Here is a 15,094-nt window from a genome sequence, read left to right as displayed (position 1 = left end):
TATAGTATAGTAGTGTTTCTCTGTGTTTAATGAATGGGTTGATTTTTGAGCACCTGACTCAACAGACTGGCTCTCAGAACCAATAACGTGGATGGGTAGATGGGTGGATGATGGGTGGGTGGGTGGGTGGGTGGATGGATGGATGGGTGGATGGGTAGATGATGGGTAGGTGGGTGGGTGGGTGGATGGGTGGATGATGGGTGGGTGGGTGGATGGTGGGTGGATGATGGGTGGGTGGGTGGGTGGGTGGATGGATGGGTGGATGATGGGTGGGTGGGTGGGTGGACAGGTTGGTTCTGGGACATCCAGTGCTATAACCAGAATTGCTCTTGTGTCTCTCAGCTGTATGCATCCTGTATGTTATGTTTGCTCCTTGCCTCTGAATGAGAGTTCCTTTTGTTTTACTGCAGAAAACGCAATTCAAGCCTTTGGCAATGGCTCAGATGTGACCATGTGGCAGCCAGCCCTCCCAGTACAGACCACCACTGCCACCACTACCACTGCCTTCCGAGTCAAGAACAAGCCTCTAGGGCCAGCAGGGTCTGAGAATGAAATCCCCACACACGTTTTGCCACCTTGTGCAAATCTGCAGGTGAGAAGTGGGTCTGGCTTTCCCATTAGAGCTGGCTTCTGGGAGAACGTGTGCACAGATGGCAATGCCATCCAGATTCGAATCATTTTTCAAAACAAAATCTTTGCATGTGCACGTATATTCATATGTTTGATGTGGCAGCCCCATGTGCATGAAGAAGTCAGAGTACAACCTTGGTGTCAGCCTTCTTCCATGTGAGCCAGGTTAGTTACAAGCTTTGGGGATTATCTCTGCCTCCCATCTCATTGTAAGAGCACTGGGATTCCAGATCCGTGTTCCTGTGTCTGGCTTTCCCTGGGTTCTGGGGATCTGTTCTCGGGTCTTCACGCAGGTATGGTGAACACTACCTGTTGAGCTGTCTCCCTAGCCTAGATTTGAATCTGGAGGTTGCTTTATAAACATTGTAAGAGGAGACTGTGATATCTCATGGAGTGAAGGAAAGGATGGACTATGGAACTGACTACTACTCACTGAAGATGTGACTTTGGTCAAGGCTCTAAAGTGAGGAGTCTGGGCAGATGCACCAGTGAGGATTTTTTTGGGAGGGGTGGTTATAGAGTTGGGTTGGCTGTCTATATTTGTGGCTGATTCCATGTTCTTGACAAAGCCACAGCATATCAAAGAGAGAGTGTTCTTGGCTTGTCGCCATCACAGCCATTCAAACATAGCATGGAATGTTGACCTGTCTCTGAGGGGAATCAGAGGCAGTGTACTAGCTGCTGTGTAGAGTCCTGGAGAGGCTAGTTATTTGTGAGGCAAAAAACAAATGCTGTTCCAGAGTAAGAGGAGCAGCACAGTGCCATAAAGAACCTTGTATGTGCACAGAGCACAGTGAAAGCGATCAAGAATCTTCTTGAAGACCAACCCAGGTGTGCCTGAGTTGAAGCAAAGTATAAACATGGCAACCCCCCCTTCTGTCAGAGGGTGTGTCTGTTCTGACATTTTATTGAGTTTCCATAGTAGTGAGTGTTCAACTGTCTACAAGACATTAGTGGAGGTTTTCACAGGTTCTAATACACTTAGACTACTTGGGTACTCTCGTGATGGCTGATGGGGAAGGGCAATTACTATGACATGGTGGTCTAGCTCTTGCATCTGAAGACCCAGGCTTCTAGAAAATGATGTTTCCATTGAAGTGTACAGAGCTGGTGGGTCACAGAAGCAGTGCTGGGAATCCAAGAATGGCATCTGTTCATAGTTGTTCCTATATGCTGAGGGAAGACGTAACTATATGGTGGCTTGTGGTGATACATTGTGGACCCCAATAAAACTTACCTGGGGATCAGTGGACAGAGCCAGCCACTAGATTAGACATAGAGGCCAGACAGTCATGGCACACACCCTTAATCCTGTCACTCGGGAGACAGAAATCCATCTGGATCTCCGTGAGTTCAAGGCCACACTGGGAACAGAGCCAGGCATGATGGCACACATCTTTAATCCCCACACTTGAGATCTCATGCCTTTGCTTAGGAAGCATCCCAGGAAGTAAAGTGGCAGGGCAGAGAAAGGTATATACAGAAACAGGAACTCATGCTCTTTGGACTGAGCGTTTGCTGGAGGTGAGGTAGTGGCGGCGGCAGTTCAGCTGAGTCCTGTTCAGGTGAGGACTGAGGCTTTCAGTCTGAGGAAACAGGATTGGCTGAGGAGTTGGCGAGGTGAGGTTGACTGTGTGTGGCTTGTTCTGTTTCTCTGATCTTTCAGCGTTCACCCCAGTATCTGGCTCCAGGTTTTCTTTATTAATAAGACCGTTTAGCCATTCGTGTTAGAGTGGTTTCTGTCTTCTGCCACGCCAGGAAAAGGGGTGGTTGGTCTATTACTGTTGTTTTGATTGTTACAGGGTCTCATGTGACCCTTACTGGCCTTGAAGTTGCTATGTAGATAAGGGGGCTTCCCAGCATGTGCCACCATGCCTGGTGCATGCAGAACTGAGGGTGGAACCCAGGACTTTGTGTGTTACTTGCAAGCCATTGTGATCAGGCCTCACGTGTAGCACTAAAGTGCCTCTCCTCCTCCACCTCCCTGGCAAGGCTCAGCCCCTCTGGAGCTCTTAGGAATGCCTTCTTCATCCACAAGCGCTGTGCTCTGGAAGGTGCTGAGCAGTCTCCCATCTACTTTGTATGACACTGCTTTCCTCTCAGTACCCTTCATCTGAGCTTTGGCCTTTTCTGCTTTGTCTTTCTGGATCCTTATCCTCCAACACACAGTTTGCGACATACTCACACCAGACAGCAGGGAGAAATCAGATCACACAGCTCAACAGCAAGCCCAGTGTCCTTTGGATTTGTGAACCACTTTCTGAGCCTTACCATCTCCAGGTTCCCCTCTGCAGAGAAAGTCAGAGCTGGGAGGCAGCACAGGGGATGGTCAGTGGCAACTACTGCTCCATTCTGCAGCAGGGCCCTGAGTTTTAGAGAAGAGAAGGTACTGGTCTCCCAGGCTGGTGACTCTAACATTAGAAATGGCATGGTCAGTTTCTTCTCTGTTTCTGGTCAGGGCTCTGGCCCTGTCTCCTCCCCTTCCTGCGGAACACACAGTCAGCCTTTGCTCCTTCTGCTTCCCACCCACAGATTCAAGTGTCAGTCAACACAGCAGCCAGATGAAGGATAAGACCTTGCCATCACACGCTGATGAAGATGGACCAGGGATGCTTTCTGATCAGTAGGGAAGGGAACTTGTGCATCAGCATAATCATTCTATACTCATTTAGGCACACTAAGGTTGACTCAGTTGCCACCTACATTCTGTTTCTAACTTTCCTCTGACTTACAAACTGCATAGACCTGAATATTCAAGAACTAAAACAGAAAGTCACTCCTCAGTGCATAGAATCTCATGGGCAAGATGCAGCTTGCCCACAGTTTCAGAAGGTCACATAGGGTAACTAGGTGACATCTCAGATTGGAAACCATGGCACTCCAGTTTCCTCATCCTTTGAGTAGAGACTTTCTTAGCCATAAAATGTGTCCTCTGCTTCTCCAGATCCTTTCCTTGTCTTATCTCAGCTCCTGACTTGGGTTCTTGCAGTGAACATCTCATCTCTGATACAGATATACCCAGCCAACCCTCCCTGCCAGGAGGACTCTGTACCGCTGCACAGTTGTCCTGACAACGCTAAGGCACACCTGAGCCTCATTCCCCAGAAACCATGCCTTTCCATTCCCTGTGTTAGCATAAGAGTTCTGTTTTGTAAACAGAGGAACAAAGGTAAAATTCAAGTGTGATGTTTGTCTCAGGGTTGCCTCTGTTGGCTTCTCCACTGAAAGGGCTGAAAGAATTGAATTGGCCAGGATGGAGGCCAGTCACACCTCTCTTCTGAGATATACAATAGAGTTTAGCAGCATTCCGCATCTGGGAGAAGAGGTCTCAGAGGTTTCACTGAACCTGTCTTTACAACTGAGGTGTAAGATGAGGGTGTTAGCACTGTGGCCTTAGCCAATGTGCTAACTCTTTAAGCCTCCTCTTCCTTGTCTGGTGAGCATGAGTATTACCTAGCTGCTACAGTGGAGTCAGGAGTCAGTGGGGCAGGATGGATGCTCCAGAATGATATGCAAAAATGACCATTGTGATGACTGATCCTTAATCAGTTGGTCACATGATCTGCCTGTTACAAAGATGAATGGTGCTGCTGGGCCTTGCTCCAGAATGAGGGTCTGGGGTATGCTAAGGAGCGCTGTTGTGAGACAGACATGGCAGGTGGATAGTAGTGCATTTCATACTTTCAAATATCCCTTCTATCCCCTTTCTCCTCAGAGCACCTCTGTGGAGCAGACATTGCTTAGAGGATAATGACTTAACCAAGCTCAGTATGTCTTTGGCAGACTCCAGGGCTAGAGTATCTTGTCTCGTTTTGTGACACTTGGATAACTAAGCCTTTCTGCATTAGGAATGGAAGTGAGGAAGGGGTAGCCTCCCTGGTTCCTGCTGAAGGTTAGGCCTAGGAATGAGTCAGCAAATCTGAAGTCCATACTTCACTCAGGGCTGCTCCTGGCTTCCGGTCCAGGACACGGGGTTCGGACAACTGAACATTTTACCAGTGAAAGTTCTGTAGCTTGATGACCTCTTTAGGGTGACCTAGATGAAGAATGCTGAAGGATAATTCGAGGCCATAGATGGAGGTTGATGACAGTGACAGGGGAGGGCCTTCACCCTGAGAACACAGTCCCTCTGGCTGATTTAGGGCTCTGCTCAGTGCAGGGCTCCCAGGAGGCTCATTCTCTGCATCTGCCTTTCCTCTGTGCCTGCCTGGCTGTAGATGAATTACCATTTGCCAGGGGGTCCTAGAAACACCTTCTAATGGTGTTTGTCCCTGCTGCCTGTGTTGTGACTCAAAATAGAACTGACTGAAACCAACTTGGGATCCGTTGGTAACAGAGCTGGAGACAGTTAAAGACGTTGGCAGCCTAAAGTTCACTTCCTTTGAGATGTGCCCTCTTGTAATATTTTTAAATACACAATAACATGAGAAGACTCAGGGGTACTGGAGAGTCTGCCTTAGCATTTGAGATAGACTCCCCCATGGGAGGAAAGGAAAAGAATAAACATTTTTTTCAAAAGCATTCCTAGAACCAACAGCAGATCTGCCTGGGGAATGGGTGGCCCTGGGCCTGGTGATCATGGGCTCATGGGTGGCTGCTGTGGAAGGCTCTAAAAAAGTTGATTGATGAGTATAAAATGTCAAGGAAATGTCCCAAGTGCTGGCCCCCTGAGGTGATAAAATACTGGGTTTGGAGTAGTCTGCCAAGCTTTCATGGCTGGATTAATTGGCAGTGATACTAGTAAGAAGCATGGTGCAAGCCATGCTATTGTTAGCCTCTCTCTCTGGCTTGTATGAAACGGTCACACGAGAAACAAAGAAGCCGTAATAATTCTCCAAATTACTTCATCATCTGTACACTTGAGTGTCCTGGCAGCTGGAAACACTTCCAGTATTTAAACCAAAAGAGTGTAGCTGTCGCTTATTTAAAGTAAACATCCCCCTCTGGGGTGTAAGTGGATATTGAAAACTCGTCTGTTTGGAGTCACTGTGCCTTCTTAGCGCCAGTGCCCCCACCCGCTGTGAAGACCCCTGGATGTGGGAGACCTCTGGGCTCCAAGTCTAACTACAGTAGCATTGCGTTGGATATCTATGGGGTGGGGTGGGGTGGTTCCCAAGATCACTAAAATCCACACAGTGTTTGTTTTTCTGAAGAGAGGGTCTCACATTGTACTCCAGAGTGACCTTCAATTTGTGTCAGTCTGCTTACCTCAGCCTCCCAAGTGCTGGGATTTGAGGTATCAGTTACCACACCTTAATCAGGTTCAGTGTGTGTGTGTGTGTGTGTGTGTGTGTGTGTGTGTGTGTGTGTGTGTGTGTGTGTGTAGTTTTGTATGCATGCTTGTTTCAAGTGCAAGTATATATGTATTAGTGTGTATGTGTAGGGCAGAGGTCAACCTCCAGTGTTATTCCTTAGGAAGATGTCCAGTCCATTATATTCTGAGACAGGGATGGCACTTGGCCTGGAACTTTCAGATTAGGTTTGGCTGGCTGGTCAGTGAACCCCAGTGGAGATTCACCTGTCTCTGTGCTGGAATTCCAAGTTTGCAGCTGCTTATATGTGCATCCTGGTGATCAAACTCAGGTCCTGGGTGTTTGCATGGTGTGAGTGCAACTCACTGAGTTGCCTCCCTAGAAAACAAGGTTTTGTTTTCTTTTAATTTTCTCCTGAGTGTTATCAATTTGCACGAGTGGAGAGCCCCCAGCTCGCCAGGCCAGGGTATCCCACGCATGAGAGAAATATGCTGGGCAGATGCAGCAGGGGCATCGGCTCATGGAAAGTCATTCACACCCAGGCGCTGCATCCACATGGAGAGTTTATTATAATAGAGAGATGAAGAGAACGGTAGGAAAGAGGGAGACAAGGAAGAATGAGAAAGGAGAGAAAGCAGAGGTGTGCACTCCTCATGTGAATGGAGAGAGAGTGGAAGGGGGAAGGGGAGGGCTTTTCCTAAAAATGAGGCTTTCACTTCAGGATGCAGGGCGGCTCCAAGGGGCGGGGTTTCAAGGGGTGGGTCAGAAGCTTAACCTTCCTCCTTTTTGATTATTATAAAAAGAGGTGAGTTATGGAAGCATATGAGGGAACAAGGCCACTGAATTCCCAAGACTACTCCAAGCTGACAAAGGGCAAAGTGTGGAGGGGGAACCGGAGTCCCGCAGTGGGAGATCTCAGGTGTGGTGCTGCATCTGTCTGTTTCTTGAGGGAGCTGAGGAGGCAGGTTGCAGCAGTGGTGTTCCAGGAGCTTGGGGGGAAATGGCATGCCAAATCAGGAGTATAGAAGCCATGGCATCTGCTGTTTCTCTGGAGGTCAGGTGGGAACAGTGAATTTGCAAAATATGCTCCGAAAAATAGGTGGGGTCAGAAATGGGCTCTGGAGATTCTTAGTTTTCATCAGACCAGATTTCTTGATGCAGAACTTTTCCCAGGAGCCTGTAGGTATCTGTAAGACAGCTGGAATAGATTTTTATCATAGCAAAAGAGTTAAAAATCCATTTAAGGACTCTTCAGAACTCTTTGTAGTCAGTGTCCTATCAGTTTATCAAATCTGCATTTAAAACTTTGAACCTCTGGAGTTATATGTGAAACCAGTCTATCCTGTACCATGAAGTCTGTGAATGAGGCATACCTGTCTGTAATTTTAGCAGGAAACTTATTAATGAGCTATCTTTGGGGTTCCCTGGTGGTCTAGTGGTTAGGATTTGGTGCTCTCACATCTGTGGCCCGGGTTTGATTCCCAGTCAGGGAACCAATGTTGTATTTTAAAACAGCACGGGAAGGAGTCACACCATAAAACAGGACCCACATAGGAGATTTATTGAGGGGAAGGGAGAGAAGAGGGCAGAAAAGGGGCAGAGATTGGTCCCTTGTGGACGAGAGAGAAATGAGATGGGAGGTGGGCAAGGCCTACCTATTATAAGGAAATACAGCAAATGTGCACAGGAGGTGCTCTTAGTGGCTGCAGCTGAGGTATATCCTATCAGGACTCTAAGGGCAGGCCAGTACAGATGCCTAAATGCTAACACTGGGGTTGGTTGAATCCTCAGAGCTGGTAGATGGCGTGGGCTGATCCTACTGGAGTCCAGTCATCACAGCCTTTGAACTGGGCTTTGAACCTGAGATAGTGATGCAGCAGGCCAAAGAGTACCTCATCAGCCCAGATCTAGCAGGATGGCTGGAGAACTGTGGGCAGTTGCTCTGTGTTAGAGCTAACAGTGTAAGCCACCGAGGTAGCTCTCTGTGAACCAAATGAAGCACCTCTGAGTATGAGACGGAAGACCACCAAGTATCCATCCCAGATTTGGGTCCTCTCCCCTCGTCCTTGGAACAACATTCTAGAAGGAATCAGCAGAGCAGATAATTTGAACTGTGGAAGATAAGAGTCTGCCCTCGTGGCCAATTTCTCTAAGAGTGATTCCTGCCCAAATCAGCAGTGCGGAGTCAGCTCCCCTGCTGCCCCTGCACCCTGACACAGGTACACCCTCAGTGGTCTCTGACTGTGAACTCATCGTCACCAAGTGGCTCTCTGCAGGGACACTCGGCTCCCTCTCTATGCCCAAGGGGAGGAAGGTGCACAGAGTCTGTGAAATTACTGAATCTAGGTCTACACTTCATGTCTCCAGCATAGCTTGGACTCACTTCCTTCTAGTCCAAAGGCAGAGTCTAACAACACTGCACTGCAGCCTGTACTCTGACAGGACGTCGCCTAGGATTCTCTGATGGCTTGGCGGCATGGGGGGATGACAGACCATTTAGCTCTTCCATATTATGCTTGAGAATATTGAGTATGATCTATATTTAGAAGGCTCCCCTCCCTCTTCTGCTCCAGTACCTTATGGGACCCAAATAAAGTCTGTTTGTCCCAGATAGGGCCTGACCATTCCAGAACTGATTCTGAAACTCTGCAGCGGGAAGGTGACTATCCAAAACTGCCAAATACCCAGAGCTCCACCAGTTGTGACCAAGTGCAAATTTTTAAGTGTCGAGTTTTCAAAGGAAAGCTGCCAATGGGTGTTCTGTAAATCATTTGTGCCGGCAGACTGACCCCATTATGTCAGCTAATCCTGGAAATACAGGAGGTAAATTTAAATCTTCGAGCATGAAGCACTTAATCAATATTCTAAATGTTTTTCTTGCAATTTATGCTTGCAGAGCAATGGGGTGCTTTGGCATCCCGTTAATCTTCCATCGGCAAAGAGACACTCGTGAGAGAGGCCAGGGTGGTAGGGTTTGCTGGAGATGTCTGGTGCGAAGGCAGTCCCAGGGCAGAGAGGAGGGGCTTATTTCTACCCCAGGTCTGTCTGTGGGCAGGACGTTCAGACCTGTGAGTTACTGTATTACATGCTTCACCCTTCCCAGGATGCTGAGATTGACCACAGGAACTTCATGCCTTCTCTTGAGTATGCTGGACAGCCCAGGCATTAGCTTACTAGGAGGAATAAGACCTGTGGAGTTAGGTGGAACTGAGAGAGGATGCCGGCTACTGCCTCAATATATTTTATGACATGGAGCATGTTCCTTAACCTCTCTGAATTTCTGTTATCAAACACAACCCACAATTTTGAGTTACTTGTATTGATTGACTAAGGAACCGTGCACGTGTTCACAAAGGCCAGCTAAGCCCCTGGTACTTGGAAAGTGGCTGCACTCTTACCGTGATGTATGCAGTGCCTTATTATTATTTTTTTTTTACTTTGTTAGAGGTTTTGAACTAAATGTCAGTAGACAGTCCCTACCAAGATATAGGATGTTCTTTGGACCCCCAGGTCTTTCTTGAGAGGTTAGAACTGCTCCAGGTTCCTTCTTGGTGCCTACATAACTCTCTCAGGAGCTCTGTTCTAATGGCCTGCTCCTTGGAACTACAATAGAGTCAGATCTCATCCAGCCTGGTCACAAGAGTGGGTCTGTCTGCCAAGGGCCTCGGTGCACTTCTGACCAGTGTCAACATGGGGAACAGGTGACACAGTTGCCAGCAGCAAAAGCTCTTCATTGCAGAGAAGATGATGTCTGAGAACCAGCCCAGCCTCTCAGGTTTCACAGCCCAGGACTAGAGCTGGTCCCATATTTATATGGGAACATATATCTGGTCATAGTTTGGGATAAAGACTTTCTTTATAAACTCATTTATAAAAAGTCATCCACCACAAGCTCTTATTAATAGCATATGTTAAATCATGGATTCAGTGTAGTGGTGCATGCTTGTAATCCCAGATCTGGGGAGGCAGAAACAGGCCAATCTCTGGGGCCTACAGGTCAACCATCCTGGCCTACTTGGTAAGCTGTAGATCAGTGAGGGACCTTGTCTCAAAGAAAGCAGATGGCAGCTTGAGGAACAACACCCAAGACTGACCTCTGTCCTACACATAAACATGCATGCATGTGCATGTTCACCTTCACACACATGTGCAGCTCACTCACACACAGGAACACACATGTACACACACTTAAAATTAGAAAGGATCCAAGAACAATTGCAGAGATAACTTGAACCACTTCATCCTGTTGTTCGTGGTTAGTAAAACAGACTATATACAATACTATCCATGAGTAAGCCCAGAGGAGCTCAAGAGGTCAGTGCTGCTACTCTCTCCATTTTTTCAGATGAGACCTAAGGAGCCGTAGCCTTAGTCGAGAGAGGAGATACAGTAAATTGACACTTCCTTTATGCATTCAAAATGCCTGTCCCCTATTACCTAAACCAGAGGACTTTAAACATTTCATTTCCCACTAGCATTATTCATCACTATAGATTAAATCAGTCCCTAAATTCTTGTTGAATATCTGGCAGATTGAAGTGTCAGAACGGCTCATAAACTAGCATAAAGAAAAGTAATGGTGACTGTTCCAGTGCCAACTGGTGTACCACACACAACTCAATCTTGACACTGCTACCAGGAGCTAGTGTCAGACCATAGGTCCCATCAAGGCTGGCCTCTCATTAGATGCCAGCTACACTTCAGGCTCTCCTCCCATATGCAGCCTGACCACCTAGTTACAGATTCAGGCATCTGCAGGATGCTTCCAGTTCTGATCACCAGAATGACTCATGGAACCCAGCAAATTGCTATACTTAATAGCTTTGTTGTAAAGGATACAAATCAGGGCCAGCCAAATGCAGGCATGAATACGGTAAGACCAGAGTGGGCTTTGGTCATGGATTTCTTGATGCTCTCCCCCAGTGGACTAAGTGCTTTTCATTATTTTGTCACATGAATTTACTTACCAGTCAAGAAGCTCCATGCAGCTCAGTGGCTGATGTTTCTATTGGAATTGCATTAAGTAGGCATAGGAACTGAATCATTGACCCCCACATGACTGAACATAATCTTCAGCCCTTCCCAGATATTCTCTGAAAGTCAGGTCAGTTTGACCTCTCCTGACTCAAAGCACATGTCAAGAAATCTCATGGATTTAGAGGTTATCTCTCAGAAATAAGGAACAAAGCCAATCAAATGCTTCCTTAGGCTAAATACCATAACAGAGTTGATTGTTTAAAATGCGGTTGCCTCTTAGAGACATGCTGCCAAACTTTTTCTAAGGACGTGGAGTTGAAAAAGTTGGTGTCTTCTAGCCATGAAATCCAGGGCAAGTTACTTACTTATCCTCTCTGCCCAACTTCTTTATTAGTGAGATGGGCAAGATGGTGGAAGAGTCTTCTGGGGTATTAACAGGATTCCCTGTATTCTGTCTCTACAGCTTGCTTAGAGCTGTGATGACCTTAGGGTTTAAACTGTGCAAGTTTTTGTCAGTTGTAAGTGGCTTGAGGGAGCTGTCAATACTATGAAATCCTTGACTGCCTTCATCCTACCCTTACTAAAATGAACTGCTCCCAGGGGCCAGCCACTGCTTTCAGTTCTGATTCCCAGGGGGTTTCTGGTCTCGGTGTCCTGAGCAGCTTTGTACATGTAGTTTTAATATAGATAGAAAGAGATGAGACCATGTCATAGATTCAAGTTCCATACTTCATAGGAGATCAGTATTTCTCCTGGCATTCTTTGCTGGGCATGAGCTACACCTCCCTAGGGCAATCTGAGGGATTTCAGTCGAGATTATTTAGGTCAGTTCTCCTGGGTCAGGCTTACTCAGTGTTGGTACTCTTGGTATTTGGTCTGAATAATTATTATGAGAGATGGCCTGGGCATTGTGGGGTATTTAGTATAATTCCAAAAGTACCATTTCCCCATTATGACAACCTAAAGTGTCCCCAGACTTGCCAAATATCCCTTTGCAGGATAAAACTAACCTTTGTTTGAAGACTGCCTCAAAATCCCCTCACCTTCCTTCCTATGTAGTAAGGCTCCTAGAGAGATGCCAGAGAAAACTGGTGCTTTGGAACAAGTCTTCCCTTGTGTCGGCAAGAGTGAAATGGGCCTGGGGATGGGACTGTGGCTACTGCTAGCTCTAGTCTATGTGAGATGTTGTAACAATGCTACGGCAGATGGGCTTTGACCAACAGAAATGGATTGCTCACAGTTCAGAGGAAGGTAGATTGTGTTCCTGGTGAAGGCTTTCTTCTGTGATGGCTGCCTTCTTGCTGTGTCTTCATGAGAAAGCTGTAAGTTCCATCTTGGGCCCCTACCCTCAGGACCTCATCGGTGTAATCACTTCCCAAATTCCTTTCCTCTTGGTGCGATCCCACTGGGCACCTGGGTAACAATACGTGAACTGGAGAACAGGTACCTTTGGTCCCTATCACTGCCAGAAACCCACATCTGGAAATGTTGATTTTCCCAAAATAGCATTCTGCCTCCAAGCGGTACCAGTTGATGGTACCATAGGTGATTCTGACTTAGGCTTGAGTGCTTAGCATTCAGGCATGTGCAGGATTCCACAGCCCTCTGGGGCCTCACTGTCACTTTCTTCCAAACTGTGTTTGTGACCCTGCAGCACACTGTAAGCATGCTGTAAGGGACAGCTCAAAGGAGATTTTTGACGTAGGACACAGTGGATGATAGGGTAGAACCAAACCAAAGTAGGGTTCCTCGTGTGGACTAGAAGATAGGAGGTATCAGAAGGGGTGGGGTTAAAGGATTATGAGGTCTGACAGAATTGCCAATGCTGAGTACTTAGTAAAGTTCTTGATTTCTGGACACAAAAGGTCTTTTATTTAAAGCAGTGGCCTTGGGGATACCCAGAATCAATCCATGGCACTGGTGTCTTGCTTTTCTCTTTACTATGACAAAAATACATGAGAAGAATTGACTTAAGGAGGGAGGGGTTTGTTTACAGGTGGAGGGGATACAGTCTGTTACAGAGAGGGAGGCACAGCAGCAGGAGCCAGAGGCAGCTGGCCATACCGCACCCACAGTCAGGAGCCAGAGCGTGATGAATGCTGGTGCTCAGCTCACTTTCTATTTGTTACTCATTCCAAAGCTCCAGCCCTTAGAATGGTGTTGCCCACAGTTAAAGTGGCTTTTCCCACCTCAGTTAACATAATCTAGATAACATAGGGTTAAAGGGTCAGCCTAAGAAACACACCTTGACCCTGAAACCAGAGCCAAAGGAAAAAAAACACACCTTGACCCTGAAGTCAGAGCCAAAAAGATAAAAAGGGCCAGTGAAAGAAACATACTTTGGCCCTGAAACCAGAACCAAAGAAACACTCTGACTCTGACCAACTCAGCACAAAACCATCCAATCACTGAGCAGGATAACCAACCAATCTGTGAGCACAAAACCAACTAATCCCTGAGCATGAAATCCAGCCAATTTCTGAGCTTGCCCAAGCTTCGAGATTGAAATCTGACCAATTCCCACCCTGAATATCTTCATCCTGGAAAAACTCCACCCCTAAGAAGCCCTATATAAGCTCTGTACTTGTTCAGTTGGGAGCTGCCTACTTCCACCCTGGCAGAGGCAGCCATCCTCCTTGGATTCTTCCCTCCCAATAAGTCTCTTGAATGAGGTTTAGGTGAGACCTTCTTTCACCTAATGGAGTAGAGCAGAGAAGTAACTTCTCTGGGGAAACCCTCCCCTTCAGGAGCAGAGTTGTTACATTGGGGAAACCATTCCCCTGAGCAGGGCTATAAGCTGCTACACTTAGGGTGATTTTGTGATACTCCTTGGCTCCAGACTGCCAAGATCCCTTTCCGTCCCAGCTGCAGTGCTTACAGATAATTTCTTCACAGACATGCCCAAGATCTTACCTAATACAGATAATCCCTCATATACATACCCAGAGGTTTGTCCCCTATGTAAACCTGAGACACTGACAATACTAACCATCTTAGTAGCCATCCATCTTTGGGAGTTTTGTACCATTTTTATGTAATGTAGCCTGCCTTCTACAGCTCAGTGTTATTTTTGTCCTGTTTAAAAACAAAAACAAAAACGAACACACCTAACGTTTCCCTCACACAATGTTCTTGTTCCCAGAGTGAGTTTGTTTCTCTGATCTGGGAGCTATGGACATAGTACTAAGACACATAGACTCTTATCCTGGCTCCCATGGCAGAGCTATGGACCAAATTGCCAGATGGTTCCAGGGCCTAGATTGGGCCCAGGTCCTCACTGCATGGAGGCTAGTGAGTGCTTTGGGTTTCATCTTCTTTCCAGGTGCCAGAAGAAGAGCTCGGGGAAACTGGCTCCCCAAATCAACCCACATTAGCCCTGGGAGGAAAGAGGCTGTCATAAGTAACAGCTTATAGAATGCTTCCAGAGTTCTTGAACTAAGAGAGTGCTTGAATTCAGAACTCAAAATTAGATAGTACTCCATTAAGGCTGCTGACAGTCCAGAGAGTTGAAGTGGCTTTCACTTGTGTGTGCAAACCCAAATCGTTGAGGAAGCAAGCAGGCTGTAGTGAACTTCCCCAAACAGGAACTGCATCTTGGGACTAGGCTTCCTGGTAGGGACATACATCTACCCCTACATGTTAAATAGTGATTGTAAAAACATCTCGGTAACTAAACAACTGGGATGGATGGATGGTGGATGGATAGATGGACGGACGGACAGGCAGACGGACAGATGGAAGAAAGGAAGGCGAGAAAGAAAAGAGAAACTGACACCTTATGGGAAAATATTAAGGACAAAATTGCTGTCATCACAGCCCTTGCCTAAGTCCCTGGGGTCCTGCTAAGAGTCACTGGGAAGCCTCTCTGAGGCTCTGGTTCCTGGTTGGTCCGGTGGTTGAAGGGACATTGGAGAACACCTGTCATTGAAGACAAGCTGTCCCAGCCAGCCTGAAGATCAGGTGTTGGGTTGCCTCCAGGCAGCAGCTGTTACCAGATTGTGGGCTTGTAAAAACTTAATTCAGGTAACGATTTCTTTGTGATTGGCGTGTTTGTATTGTAGCAAGCTTTGGTTCAGCATATTGTTAGAATACATAATGCCGTAATTTAAGATTATTTTATCAGCACTAAAGGGTTTTTGTAATTCATTTAAAAAGTTGTAATGGGCTTGAGCATCTTCAGTATAGTTAATAATACAGCATTTTATAGCTGGCTGTAAAATTTCAGATTACAGTTT

At 46.8% G+C, this 15,094-nt stretch overlaps 1 protein-coding gene across 4 annotated transcripts in view; it reads left to right on the top strand.

Moving 5' to 3' along the window:
* Gfra1 (GDNF family receptor alpha 1) overlaps positions 1-15,094 on the top strand; it is a 234,107-nt gene that overhangs the window by 202,718 nt on the left and 16,295 nt on the right. For all 4 annotated transcript variants that reach the window (XM_036173846.1, XM_036173848.1, XM_036173845.1 and 1 more), the window contains one exon: positions 411-592. In XM_036173846.1, the coding sequence (XP_036029739.1) occupies positions 411-592 (182 nt within the window). The remainder of the gene's footprint in view (positions 1-410; positions 593-15,094) is intronic.

The sequence above is a fragment of the Onychomys torridus genome, chromosome 1, assembly GCF_903995425.1.
Source record: "Onychomys torridus chromosome 1, mOncTor1.1, whole genome shotgun sequence".
In the NCBI taxonomy this organism is placed as follows: domain Eukaryota; kingdom Metazoa; phylum Chordata; class Mammalia; order Rodentia; family Cricetidae; genus Onychomys; species Onychomys torridus.
Note: the sequence above shows the minus strand (reverse complement) of the source record. Positions and strands in the feature narration are given on the sequence as shown.